The sequence below is a fragment of the Alligator sinensis genome, unplaced genomic scaffold (genome assembly GCF_000455745.1).
Source record: "Alligator sinensis unplaced genomic scaffold, ASM45574v1 scaffold371_1, whole genome shotgun sequence".
NCBI classification, from domain to species: Eukaryota; Metazoa; Chordata; order Crocodylia; family Alligatoridae; genus Alligator; species Alligator sinensis.
The window spans coordinates 603,171-618,123 of record NW_005842262.1 but is presented as its reverse complement, the minus strand read 5'-3'; the positions used below and the strand labels follow the sequence as shown (position 1 = coordinate 618,123).

General features: G+C 43.0%; 1 protein-coding gene across 1 annotated transcript in view; it reads right to left on the bottom strand.

Moving 5' to 3' along the window:
• Nucleotides 1-200: 200 nt before the first annotated feature.
• SVEP1 (sushi, von Willebrand factor type A, EGF and pentraxin domain containing 1) overlaps nt 201-14,953 on the bottom strand; it is a gene marked incomplete at its 5' end in the record, with an annotated part of 183,300 nt that continues 168,547 nt past the window's right edge. Inside the window, 4 exons of the mRNA XM_025208993.1 lie at nt 201-2,733; nt 5,652-5,745; nt 8,066-8,161; nt 12,671-12,766. Coding sequence (XP_025064778.1) covers nt 2,703-2,733; nt 5,652-5,745; nt 8,066-8,161; nt 12,671-12,766 — 317 coding nt within the window. The remainder of the gene's footprint in view (nt 2,734-5,651; nt 5,746-8,065; nt 8,162-12,670; nt 12,767-14,953) is intronic.

Sequence of the window (14,953 nt, the reverse complement as noted above, 5' to 3'; positions counted from 1 at the left end):
GAACTTTTACAGTCTTTTCTCCTATGCCTGAAGAAGGGTGCTTGTGCCCAAAAGCTTGTAATTAATGATTTTTTTTTTTTGCAAAAATCTAGTTGGTCTAATAAAAGATACCACTTCTACCATGAGTTCTGATTCCTTTTGCCTCTAGACCAATACGGCTACAACCTGGATACCTAGAGACACAAAAAGCTTTTGAGCAGACATTAAGAAACGCATGCAGTTCCACTTACAGGTGCAACTTTATTTACAGTGTAAAGTGCATCACACAGAAGATGTCTGAAATTCACAACAAGCAGTGACATAAATGACAATACAATATTTGCAAAAAAAAGGTTGCTCCTTTCTGACTACAATACTGTTTATATCAAAATATCATTAACAGCATTAACTAGAACAGCCTCTACTTTCAGCCACTCTGCCCTGCCAGCAGCTCTGCTTATCAAATGGTTTGTCTGGGCTGGTCATTGAAGCTCATTTATTTGTTCTCCCATGTCAATCTGGAAGTGCATGAACTTCTAGAGCCAAAAGCAGGCCATGTGGCTGTAATGCTCTTTTTGAACAGTCTCCTGCCAACTCAAAGTGCCTTCCTAAGTACCACTGTTCTGCTCCAAAGAGAGTGCAAGGGCAAGACAGAGTCATGGCATCACAAGGAAAGAAAGTGCACACACTATATAAGCACAGTAGAAAAGGGTAAATTACTGTTTTAAACAGTAAATTACTGTTTGGTTTTAAGAGACAAGAACAATATATATATATTTATATATATAAGATGGTTTTGTTTTCTCTACCAACCCATCCCAGAACCTGAAAAGTTTCTGGGCAGCTTACTGCAAATGGGTCTTATGGAACATTACGCCCTCATTTATGTATTGTGCGCAATAGCATAGACTATGGGGAATGTAAGACCTATAGAGGGTAGCGTTTAATCCTAGTAACATATATTGCTCGTGGAGAGCTGCTTCCCACTATCTAGTTAGAACAACTCACAGATTCAGGTTGCTGTACTGTTGTTTGACGACTACAGTTTAGTATAGTTTTAGTTCTGAAGTATCTGATAAATGATTAAATCAATGTTGTGAATGAGACCGATTGTCATAGGGTGGGCAGTCACAGTGCAGTTTTCACAGCCTAGCTCAGCTTGATCGTGGAAGACATTTTTTTAATTCTTCTGATTTCTTTTCACTGCATACAGCTTGCTACAATCTCAATGGAAATCTCTCACATGGCTGCTGCATGTACGTGCTGAAGGTTCTGAGCAAGGCTACGATGTGCATTAAAATCAAAATTGGAAACGTTGATTCCATTTTAGAAAAATGTCCTCCTGTACTTGCCCTGTTATTATGTTTTCTAATTGATAGCTTGTACTTTTACAGGCTCCAGCCATTATTTCTCCCTCTATAGTTGGCACCACAGTAATTAGATAATATTCAATATTTACTTTTCACTGGTACCTAGGATAGGAGCATGTATATGATTATCATCTCCTGAACATTTTTTATTTTGTTCCCCTGGGCATGCTCATGACAGGAACTTAAACAGAAAGGATGAGAAGGGTGCAAAGTGCCCACAGAGGGCTCAAAGGGTAAATAAGCACTAAGGTTGCACGAGATAAACTACTGGCACCATCTTCAGTCCTAATGCTGACTCCTAATCATTTTATATCATTACATGAGTCTTTTGAGCCTGGAGAGGTGGCCTTTCAAGGACAGAGCATGAAGTCTCTAATGAAACTCTTATGTAGCAAATCCTTTCATACTTCAGACTTTTTCTAAGTAATGCTAACAGCATACATTTTCACCCATGCACACATACAACTGGCCGTGTTTATTAGTTTACTACGACTTAATAGGGCCACACATGTAAACACAGACTTTACTGCAGAGCTAATTAGGCAAGTCTGCAGTAAAAGTCTCGTGTAGATGCACCCAGTGTGTTGGGTCCTCATCAGTTGCCAGGGGGACGATTACTGATACTGCCTGCCTCCTTCATTCTGAGCTACACCATGTTCTTTCACCTACCATATGCTTTATACCATTTTCACCAGTGAACCTATGGTAAAATTAACAACTATACTCCCCCGTTAAAACATTTTCAAAGAAAGTGAATTCCAGGTGGTAAGAATTACAGGACCTGACCCTCTCCTTGCACATGACATGAGTCTGACACTGACATAACTCCACTGATTTTAGTGGAATTACTCCTTGTTTACATCAATGTGAGCAAGATCAGAATTAGGCCCAAAGGGATTATTATATTATGCTTCACAGCTCAGTTAGCTCATGGTAACTATTTTTTCCACTCTAATCTATGAATTACAGTACGGCTTTGGCAAATAGCACCTAGAACTGTAACATCCTCTTTACTCTTGATTAGAAGTGTATTTTGATTAACAATTTGTATTCAAGAAATTGGGATGCCCAAATTGTACACAAGCCATTTCTGCAGTGGACAGAAGACGCTGTACTTATTGGGGGCGGGGCTTTATGTGTGTGTAGCAGTATGTAGTTTATATACTTTGGGATATGAAAAAATAAAAATGGTTTCTTAAAAAAAATGGAAATGCATAAGAAAAATATATCACAAAACAAAATATAAAACGGGGAGAGAAAGGAAGCACTGGATTTGATTTACAATGCATTGTGTTCCAAGGTCTAGTGGCTCTGGTGAAGACATTTTCTTCATGTAAATCAGCTGCTCTGCTGTTAAAAGGAATAGAATCCACCTTTTCTTTTCCTGTGGTGACAGAAAAACAAAATAAAATCAGGGCTGCATAATATAAAGGGGGAGCCCAACAGCATGAGGCATATCAAAAAGACCTCTGAAAGCAGATGCGATTAGAATTAGGTGGTGTGGCAGAAGCACATTGGGGACTGACATCTGGCACCAGGATGCAAATTGTAGCTTGTTGGTAAGTGGCTTGAAGAAAAATCCTGATAGTCCTGAACCCTGATAAAAGCTTCTGGGCCTGCCTGCACGTCCCTTTAGAATCACTGTTCCCAGCTGCCTTGCCACTACTAACCTCCTCTCCATTGCTTTCTACTCCTGCTTGCACATCTGACCACAGCCTTTTAAAACTTAAGCAATGGTCCTGATCCTGCTATGAGCTACACAGTGGGCACATCTACACATGCATTAAGGCACTTTTCCTAATATGCATTAAATTTAGTACCTCCAGTGTAATGTACTAAATAAATTTGCATTAGGCTGCCCTAATATGCAGTAGTGAAAGTGCATCCCTTTTTGGTGGCGCTTAATGTGCTGTAGCCTATTTTACTGAGCACTGGTGTAATACACAGGTTATTATGTGATGCTTAAATGCATAGTAAAATAGGCTACTGCATATTAAAGTGCGCGTGTAGACACCCCCAGTGATGAACATGTGCATCTGCATGGAGCACATGGCAGGGTAGAGGCCAAATTCTGGGACTAATGAGATGAGAGTCAAATAAAACAAATCCTGTTAAACTTTCCTCGTGCCTTTGTCTGTGATTATCACTTGTTGGGCTATATCTAATTAAAAACAAGTCTTTGTGCATAGAGCTCATGCTAGCATTGATGGAAGTTCCATGTACAAGTTCTGGAAGGCCTGGGCTATTAAGGCTATATAAGCTCACTGGGCCATGACCCTGTCTTCTCTGAAAGTGTTTGTAACCCTCAATAAATAAGAAGAGCAGTTCAGTTTGGTGACAAGTGAACCTTAAAAGGGTTAAAGTTCTGATCTGGCTCAGATAAATTCCACCATGTTTGTCCGTGAAAGCAAAGCTTATCCTTAATTTCTTTGGTTCTGCAAAACCACGCTGAAACTATTGTGAGAAAATTGTGTCTTGGGATTTGTTTTGACTTTTCTGTTTCATGTCTTGAGTAGAAATGGGTCACAAGATCAGCCTCTTGTGAGGGTTTAGAATTTACAGCTCCGGACTGAGAAAGAAGCTGAGTGCAAAGGTGGGCGAAAACAGGGAATCGACACAAGAGAGAAAGGACAGCTAGTAATTCAATCATTTAAGACCTTCCAAAATGAGTCAAACGTGGTCATGATTCTAAAACAGCTATTTCTTGGAGGTGCACCAGTATTTATATTAGCTGAAGATTTGGCCTGGTATGTCCATGTTGGGAATAAAAACCTTTAACCTTGATCAATATACTTCTGGGGCTAACACCTTGGATGGAACTGGAGTGCATCTCCAAGACCAACAGTGATCGTTGCACAAGGATTTCCAGAGAGGACAGTCCTTAGCCACTTGTTGAGGGCAGGGGAGATGCTCATGTAATGGCAAAAGACTTACCATTTCTGGGAAAAATAGCCACTGATATACATTTTTAAAAATGGTTTAATTATTTACTGAAATAGTACAGTTTTATAATCGGGGGTTGGCAACGTTTTTGGTCAGTGTCAAAAACACCTGCAACCTTAATTTTGTAAGATGATGGCGTGCCAGGTGCAGACAGTGGGGGAGCCATGAGGGGCTTGATCCTTGTTTTGGCAGTGTAGCTCCAGCCCCTTCCCCAAGCTGTGCGCGCCAAGCAGAATGCCTTCATGTGCCACACTGGCACCCATGCCAGGGTTTGCCTACCCCTGTTCTATATTTTGCCAACATACAGAATGAATATGAATCTGTTCATTAGGGGCCTGTATGGGCTCCAGTATTGACATTGCTTCTATTTATGTTTTTTAATGGGCTTTGTTTATATTTCAAGAAACCATACATGAGAACACATGCAATGCATTTTCTCATGGCATTTTACTACATGGACGATGACAATATCATCTGAAATCCAGCTAACATCTTGCTGCAGGCCCATAAATGGCTCTTTGATGGTAATGAGAAATAAAAATACCCTTGCCAAAATATTGGATTTTCTCCAACAGAATCCAAATGCACAGCTTCATTATTTATCTTTGAAGTGCAACACAGATATCGTACAGGGAACTGTGATGAAACTCCCTGATATGAAACTTTACACCATACTAAGCGAGGCAGTGATCAGAACAAAAACAGTGCTAAAACCAGCCCTGGCAGCATGCTGTGCTGGTCCCTGAGAAAGTGGGCATAGGCATAACATCTGGTTCCACGCCCTCTGGGCTGATGGAAGTCAGCACCATGGTAGATCTGACACAAGCACCCCATTGTCACGGGATTCAAACACTAGGGAAGTTGGAACCAGCACAGGCTGTGTGCTGTGGATATAAGTAAAAATACTGTTACTGTTATTATTTCAAATGCATAGCACCTCAGAGCCCAAATCATGAACCTGGATCCCACTGTGATATGCACTATTTAAATACAGAACAAAGCGATGTTTCTGGCTCCAGAAAAGCTTACAATCTAAACAAAATAGGCATTAAAGCCAGCCCAGAAAATGAAGAGGAGCAAATCCAAGCAACAGCCTTCATGTCAAATCTCGTGCCATGAACCCTGATTCTCCAACCCCTCTACATGACTCAGGATGGTGCTTTCTAACAACCTCAGGTTGGTGGAGAGCATGCTGTTCACAGGTCTTGACTGACCTGACACCAAAAATGGGAAGGTTTTCATCTCAGAGAGGATCCTGATGTAGCTTCCCTTTCCATGTAGTGATTATTCCCTTTCCATTTATATAAACTGTAACTTGAGAGCCAAGCCTGGCATGGAGGACATCTGAGCAGCACTTACCTGGAGCAGTCATGTCCAGTCCAGGATGAGGGGCAATGGCACCGGTTTGGTCGTATACATTTCCCACCATTCAAACATGGAGACTGGCAAATAGCTGCATTCAAATATACACGTGGTGTTACTAATGGACCCATTATTCTCCAAGAAGATTACAACAGATTTCTGCTGGAAAATGAAGCTGTATTTGGATGAACCTGCATTTAGCCTTAGTTGTTTTTAAGCTCTGCCTGTATCATTTCCTTAAATTTCCTCTTCCCAAAACCACAACGTTAAAAAAAGGCAGATCTGAAAAAGGTTTCTACATATGGCAGCTGGGACAAAGTAAGCTCAGAAGCAGGTCTTTGCAAAATGGGAATCATGCTGTTTTACTATTTTGTTACCTAAGGAGGTGCAAGCAGCATGAATCATTGAATGCAGTATTTCAGGTTGGCTTGGAAATCATGTGTTACTGCTCCATGCTGCGGGAAGTGAAGTGGAATGCAAACAGAAGCAGTAGGAGGACTTAAAAGTAGAACATCCAGGAAATGAATACAAGGCCTCATCTTCTGAAAGAAATCCCGCATGTCTGTTTGTGAGGAATGGCAAGCAAACAGTATCTGTACTGAGTTTAGAAATGCAGAGACCTGGTATCAGCGGAAGACTGGAAAAACAGATGAAAAGGATAAAGCTAAGGCACAAGAGAGAATTTAGTAGCTCCCAGATGACAAGAAGCGATACTGGATAAAGCAGCCACTGAACACAGAGACTGAGAGGAAACTGAATGACAAGAACTCCTTGAAAAGCTCTGAGCAGCAAAACTGGATTACCTAGGGTAGGAATGACCAGCCTGCAGCACACGTGCTAGAAGTGGCATGTGCACTGTGTGTGTATCATGTGGCAGACCAGGGTGGGGATAGACAGTACAGCTGCAGATAGAGCAGCAGACTTGGCAAGGGAAGGGGATCAGAATAGCATAACACTTGGGATGGTGCAGGGCTAATTTGTGGCACACCTGCCAAAAAGTTGGCCCTCAGTGACACTGGGTATTTCAAACAGCAAAACCCCCCCTAGTCTTGTTGGTAAAGAAGCAAAGGGACAGCACAAAACAGCTCTACTTGCTCTCCTGTGTCAGTCAAATAGACCTGAGGCATCCAAAGACAAAAAGAGACAGAGGCCCAAATCTTCCTGTCAGCACTGAGTGAGATATGATAAGGACAGTCTGGGAGACAAAACCCTATAAACTCTAATGAGCGTCATCAATTTGATGGCATAGGGCAGCTAAAAAATTGACATCTCCCAATCAGGAGATTGGGATACAACAACAAACCAGATACCTGATCATACTAATACACTGAGAGCATATGGTACTCATAACAGGTTATAAAGTCGAACTGCAAGAAATGCAAAGGGTAGCAGTTGGCAGGAATGGGAAAAAGTAGTTGGATGTGAACTTCTATGGCTCCTTTCCAAAGTTCAGGGATAGTTTGGGGCTGCTCCCAAACCATCTATTCTGCCTAACTGCCAGTCTCTGGTGAGTGGGTAAAGCTTATCTTGTTGGCAATGGCCCAGGGGAACCCAGAGAAAGGAGGTCTTAAAAATATTTTTAAACAATGAATTTGTGTAATGATACACAATATGTACACACCATTCTGAAAAATGAGCAAAATAAAAATAAAACCAGAAATACAATGGCCCACATTTACACAAATGTCTCAAAGCATTGGTCTACACAGTAAAAGGAAAGAGTAACTGTAGCAGGAGCTAGCATGCCTGTGCAAACTTGATCTTGCTAGCCTGGGTAATGATAGTGGTGATGATGGAGCAGCATGGAGTTCCTGCAGGGTTTGTACTCTGCTTGCGAGGGAATGCTAAAGCCCTTGTTCCTGCGTTTCCATATCAGTCATTTCTTGTGACAGCTAAACTACAACTTTGAGAGGTGTGCCCGTATGTACTCCTCTTCCCTCTTTATTTTAGAGTTGGGACATCCCCAAAGATAAAGATGCCGTGCCTTGGTGCTGTGAGGTGTGGAGCACTTCCAACTGCCTTTGAATTCAGGGTGACTTGTGGGTGCTTGGTAGCTCTTCACGTTGGGATGTGGATGAGATACATTCTCTCTGCCCCTCTACTGGAAGGGTGCTCTCTCTGAAAATTCTCTCTGCTGCCTACAGCTCCCTTGATTATGCTAATAATACTTTCAGGGGAGCAGGCTGCTTTGAAGACTGTAAGACTCATCAAGAGCAATAAGGCTGTTCTGAAAACAGCTTGCAGCAGGGCTAAGCAAACCCTCCAGCAATATTATTATGAAGTGGGTTTTTTTTCTGTATAATACAGTGGTTTCCATAGAGCCCTCTGTGATGTACCTGCAGGGCCTTTATTAGATGCTGATGAAAATAAGCCATGGAACATACAATATAGGAAGGTATAAGGAGTGTTACCTGTGTGACAGCGTGATCCGGTCCATCCAGTTGGGCAGTCACACTGATAAGGGGCCATGCAGCGACCTCCATTTAGACAGGGCAGGATGCATATTGCTAAGAAAAAATAGGGGAGGGGGAATATGGGACAAATAAGAAAACACATTAGCACTGTGGAAGCAAGTAATAAGTCTGGAAAAGACTAAAGCCTGTGCTTAACCAGGAGCTCAGCCCAAAAAAGTGTTTTGTGTGCACTATTACAAATGTTCTCTTAACCAGGACTCCCTATAGTTAAACTCCCTATAGATACTCTGTCTTTGACCTAACTTTGGGGAGTAAATGATCTGAGTCTAGAACATATCAGGTCTATGCAGGCATTCCTTACCTCTCCCTGATGCAGGTTCCATTTATGTGATGTATATGGCAGCCCCAGCAACTATAATAGGATGCAGGGGGAAGATCAGAGAGAGATGGCACAGGCAAAAAAGGGGAAGGAAAAATACAATTACAGGTAGACAGGCCCAAGCAAGAGATAGAGAATCCTCCATGGAAAACCCCATGACCAGGAAAGCCCAAGTCTGCAGCTATGTGCCACAGTGACTAGAGATAGATAGATAGATAGATAGATAGATAGAGAGAAAGAAAAGATGTGATGCATCTATCTATCTATCCTTTATGTCTTCAAAGGAAATTGCTGGAAGTCATCTGCTCTTGTAACTGTATCCATCTTAATAGGACACTCACAACACCCCTCTCCTACCACTCTCCAGTGCACTCAGCTGACAGTGGGCATGCTGGGGATGGTAAGGGAGGAAGATGTTGAGTGTCCTTTTTGGAATCTTTGGAAATATGGTCACCCTACTTAAAGAATTCCAGTTTGGTCCAACAGGAGTTTCCTGAAACAGCTGTTTTAAATTGTTTTCTTGCTGATAACAGGAGGGTCAATGATAGCTGAAGCAATGCAGGGTTGTAAATTTTAGGTATAACCTATAACATCTTTGTTGTTGTTTTGTAATTACAGCAACAAAGCACGATGCAGTTTGACAACCAGCCACCCCCATTTTGTGTGTGCATTAATGATACTGTAACAGACCTCTTGGCACCACTGGTCCCAGCAAGACTGCCATGGCACCTGTGGGCACCACGTTGGGAACTGCTGCTCTAGAGCATACAGGCATGTTAGCATGTGTATCTGGTTCGCGGGGTTGTCATGGGGAAAAGGAGAATCACGGGGATTGTGAAAGAAAAACCACGTAGATATGCAGACATCTGGAGTTTGTAAGACCAGAGAAGGCCAAATATAATTTTGCAGTGTTTTCTTCTTCTCACTCCTGCTGTTATTGCAAAAAAGCCTGTGTGCTGGAGCTGTATCACACTGAACTAGCAAGTAATTCAGTGCGGCACATATAGAGCAGCTGCAGAAGCAAGTGGGTTTAATGGGCCATGTTTAAACACAGTGCACATGTCAAGGACAATGATAATAATACTGCAGCTGAAATCTCCTTTGTTAAACTTAAACGCTTTTGCCATTCTTTTCAACAGGTCTCCACTTACTGTGAGGTACCGTGGTAATGCAATCACCAGAGAAGGTCTTGAGCAGCAAAACTCAGATCCTGATTTCAAAGTCACGGAGTTCAAAGTTGTTTGGACTGCTTCAGACCTTTCTCTAGTACTAACTATTGAAGGAGATATTTGCCTTCCTACCCATCTAGCTCTCTCTCTATATTCATGTGTGCTATGGCAATACCAGCTTTAACTGATTTATCCTGTGAGGTAGGTAAGTGCTGTTATTACCATTTGACAGATAGGGAATTGAAAAGCAGAGTAGCTTGCCCTGACTCCTGAAGGCAGCCCCAAGATCCAAACCCAAGGTCTCCCCTGCCCCAGTTCTAGTCCATAATCACAAGAGCCTCTGTATGTGATGAAGAACACTCAGCCCCAGCTCCTACGTGCACAGAGCGCCCCACCACCCAAGTCACAGGCTGATGAAGATGGGGCAGATGCCAGAGGGATGTGGTTGACACTCACTGATTTATTACCTGAGCACTAGTATACACCAGCCTTGGCCAGCCACGTCATTATAAAAGGAAAACAGACGTAAACACAACCAGCAGCCACCCTTCAGTCTTTTACTACTGTAACTCTTGTTCTTCCCATGCCATACCCAGCACTCGTCACATTTACTGTCAGCCCCACGCTGGGTCATGTCAGAATTAGACTGGAAGCTCCATGGGGCTGTGATCTGCCTGTTTTGTTTATAAAGCACAGTGCACTCTGTTGGCCTGAACAAATTGTTATTATGGGAAAAGCTCTGAAATAATTCTGTGGCTCTTACTCACTAGGTGTCCAGGAAAAGTACTCATAAAATAGTTTTGCCCCACTCAGGGCTGAGTAAAGTTTTGAGGAGAATCTCTGTGGCATTCGGTCTATAACCTCACTGGTAGGGCTGCTAATGTGCATGACCTGTTGGACAAGATTTGCGTTTTGACAAAGTCTGATGTCATGATGACCTATAACTTGATTCTTAGAAACTGTAAAGAGTCTTTCTAGAAACAGATGTAACTCTAAGTTTTGAGTCAAATTCCTCTTTCTGGGAAGTGGACAAGACTGAAAGTTCCAGATTTTTATCTGGTTCCTCATGACCAGGCAGAGCATCTATTTTGGAGTAAATAAAAAAGACATTTGCTGATCTTTCTGGTATGAAGGAATGTACCATACTGGAGGATAAGGCTGGGGAAAAACAATGAACACTTCTGAGAAGGCAGACTGAGAAAACCCTGGTTGTTTTTCCCCATAGGTGGGTGTAACAGACGGCCTTCTTGGGGCTGACTTCCCAGTGGCCTGCCCACCTGTTTCTGGGCTAACCGCCCGCCTTCTCACCCGCCATGCCTTGTTGTTAATTATTTAATAGATGTTAATCAAGCGGGAGGCTGCCCATTTCCTGCCCTGATGCCAGGGGGCCCTATCTGCAGCTCCGTTCCTCCCCTACACCACAGCCCATGCCTCGCAGATGGCATCTAGATGTTATCATAATCACCGGCCCCCACACTGGGCCCCAGAGTCCTCCTGATTGAACCCTACCTGGATTCCTGTCCTCAGGCGGTCTCATCCGCCTTCATACTAGGCAGCATAGCTCCCTGAACCATTTCCCCTTTGGGGAACCGCTTCCCCCTCATGGGTCTGGTCCCCGCCGGGACCTTTGGCTACTAGCCCTGGCCCACCTCCGGGCCAGTCAGGACCCCAGGCACACAGCTCTTGGGTGTTCCCCGTGCTGGGCCCCCAGCCCTTTGACCCTTCTGGTCCTGACCCCAGCATGGGCCAGTCAGGGGAAGTCTGGACAGGCCTGAGTCCATGGCCCTTTTCTTTCTCTCCGAGGGTCCACCCTCCAGGCCCTCCAAACAAGGGGTAACCCACTCAGTCGTGGGGGCTAGGGGTTAAGGCGCCCCGACTCGCCTTTCACCAGGGTGGTAACTGGCCTGGCATTTCCTGGGGGCTCCCGCGTCACTGGGAGCCCCACCAGGCCACCCACTCCCGGCAGGGTGCAGTTTTAGATCATGCCCAGGACCAGGAGCCTCCTTACCATCTCCTACAGCTCCTCCCTTACCTCCAGATGACACCAGCAGCCCCCTGGCCAGGCGGTGTTGTTGCCTGGCCTCCAGCAGCAGAACAGCCCTGTTTATATGGGCAGCCCTAGGCTCAAAATGATCGCCCTCATCAGGCACCTGCCGGCTGCCAGCTCCAGGCCCTTACAGCGGCAGGGGCCCCCCGGGGCCCCCAGGGGCAGGCACCCGCAGTGCCCTGCCACAGTGGGGATGTCTTTTTAAGAGAGAAGGCATGCTTAACTGCTGGCTTTCTTTCAAGTAGCATCAGATTTGGATTGCCTATTGCAGAAAGAAAAATGGGCCCAACTCTCCACTGCCTTGCATCTGTGTTGCCATTTACACCTGTGGAGAGTCCATACAAGCTGGGTTTAACCACAACCAAATCAGAATGGCCTTGGTTTACACTCCATATGAGACTACTATAATCCACTGCAAGATAACACAAGCAATAGGTCCGACACTTCTTCCAATGGGAATAGAATATGACATACGGGTTGAAACTAACTGGTGCTCAGCCCCCACGACATCCAAGGAGGTATGATGCAGTTGCAGAGCCTAGCGTCCTTCTGTATTGGGCATTATCTGCATGGAGAATTCCAGTGGCTTAACGCGAGTTGTGATTGGTACAAAGGCAGTTTGAGGTCACTCTTATGTTGGTTTGTTCTGGGTTAATTTCTTTTAGTTTAAATTAATTAGGAACAGATTTAAGCAATCCTGGAACCAGCCAATTTTAACTAATAGAAGACTGTCCCCATAGAAGTTTCACTGGCAAGTATTAAACAGGCGTGTATTTGACACAGGCTCTGAACCTCTCAGCTCCAGGTACTTTTCTCTCTGCAACATTAACCCTGCACCACTGAGCAAGGTCATTTTTGTTTCTATTGCAGCCCAGGTCTAGTTTGTTAAACAGTGAAACCTCTGCCTTTTCAGGCTCCTAAATGTGTAATTCTCCCAGCACATTCGTTACAGTATCCTTTAAATGAGAATATCTTATCTACAGCTTATTGTTAGATGATGTACGTACGTTCTTCACACAGACGTCCCATCCAGCCTTCTGGACAAGAGCATGCATTTGGTCGTTCGCAAACTCCACCATTCTGACAGGGGAATCGACAAACAGCTGGAGAATAACAACATCATCATGTTAAAACAGAAGTCAGTTAAGGACCTGCGATGGCACAGTTATCTGTATCTCGTATGTATTCTTGGCATTGTAAGGTTTCAAGTAAGAAATATTAATGAAGTAGGAACAAATATGTAATGCTTTGAGTGTGTGTGTATGTGTGTGAGACTGAGTATGTGTGTGTCTGTGAGACAGTGTAGGCAGGAGAGGGCAGTCTGATCTGTTTAATTTATTCCAGAAAACCGAAGGGCTTAGATCAAAGAGCAGAATTTTACTCACTCATTTGTCTCGGGCTAATATGATTTTCACTATTTTTTCACTGCTTCATCATGATAAGTGTGGGTGAGTACAGTTTTTGTCTAATCTAGTAATTTACAATCAACCAACCAGGTCCAATCTCCTCAGTCCCCCATATAATAAAAATATTGAATCCAAGAAAAGGATAAAAGATAAGATTAAGTTTCCTTTTCGTCAAGGTAAAGTTCCCAGATGTAATCTACTCTCTGCCATTAACATAAGACACAACAGTAGAGCAGCCCCCCAAGAAGTGGTTTTTATTGCATTATTCTGATGAAAAAGAATGTATTGTGTCAATATCTGTGTGCCATGCACCTACTAACATACCTACACAAAACTACACACTCACTACAAAACTGTGATAAATTGATGTGAATTATTTAAACTGTACTATTTCTGGAGCAGAAATTGCCCGTGTCTTGGGTGTATATGGGACATACTAGAGATTTTATCAGACAGAGGCTTCTGATTCTCCCAGAGTACAAAAATAACCATAGTAAGGTCTAATTAGTTAAGAACAAAAGGTAACATTAGGAAACACACCAAACTGCTATATTTAGCCCATCTTCAATAATTATTATGTTGAATAAAATGCAGTTTTAGGGTTTAGAGACCTCAAAATTTGATTCACTTTTAGGACTAAATATAAACACCCATTTTATATACTACAATACTGCCCAACTATTCTGAACTGAATCCAGAATTTCTGCAGGAACAGCTAAAAGTTTAATGAAGTCTTGTGATCAAACCACGCAAAGCTATACATTTTATATAGTTCCTGCTTGAAATCAGAAACTGAATTCCCTTGAAATTGGCCAATTTTTGCTTAAAACTTTTTCAAGTCTTATGACAAACCTGAAGCTTGCGAAGAAACTTGAAACACCTTGAAAGTTTTTCATAGTTTGGGTTTGTATAACAAACATTTTATACAGCTCTAGTTAGAGAGGAGTTAACAGCAACATGGGTCATTTATCACCACATGTACATCACTGTGAAATAATGGGCAACTTCAATTTTCCATGCACTGGTAAAATTTCAATGAGGAAGCTCATAAAATACAATTTAAAATAAAGATTCCTTTAGCGGGTCTAACATGTAAATCTGTGGAACTTCCTGTGATCCACACAACACCTGGGTGATGTCCTACATTAACCGTATGTACGCAGGTAAGTAAAATGGGATGGTATAAACAAAGCTGGTTTAATGAAATTTGGAGTCCCAAATTTCTAATAAGAATGGGCTCTGATATCTGCTCCTGTTAATTCTGTTGCTGGAGAAAGAAATAAAATTGTTTTTAGTACTACAGAGTTGTCACAGCTCTGTAATTCAGGGTCCCAAGTAGAGGCTTGCTTTCTCTTGAGTTTGTAGCCTGCACCGGTTCTGACATTTTGTATGAAAAAGATAATATTATCCCTGTGTGCACATGTTATATATTCCACTAGGCTACCAGGTTAAAAGGTGGGGAGTTCCTCATCCTTCAGTATCAAACAAATGCTGGTTGTGGTTTTAATCCTGACCTGCCTCCTAACATGCCAGAGTGCAGCACAGGGTGAGAGTCTCTTGTGTGAGAAAAAATGGAATCTGAAAGCTGCACAAGTGCCAAAAACTGTAGATACATGATGATATAAGTCCCACTGTGTCAAACAGTGGGACTTATATAAGGGTCAAACACGGTGTCTCTGTGCATCTCTGCTATGGATAGTACTCATGACAGCTGGCAAAAGGAGAGAGAGGGGGGTACCTGTTCTGTTGAATAGCCTGCTGGTCTCTGAAAGGGCAGCTGCATATAATCAGATTTCCATTCTTATGCAGGCAATTGGTGTCAGCTAGAAGTAGGCCACTGATATCCAGGCCCAGTCAGGTAACCAGGAATTTAGCTTGCCTGCT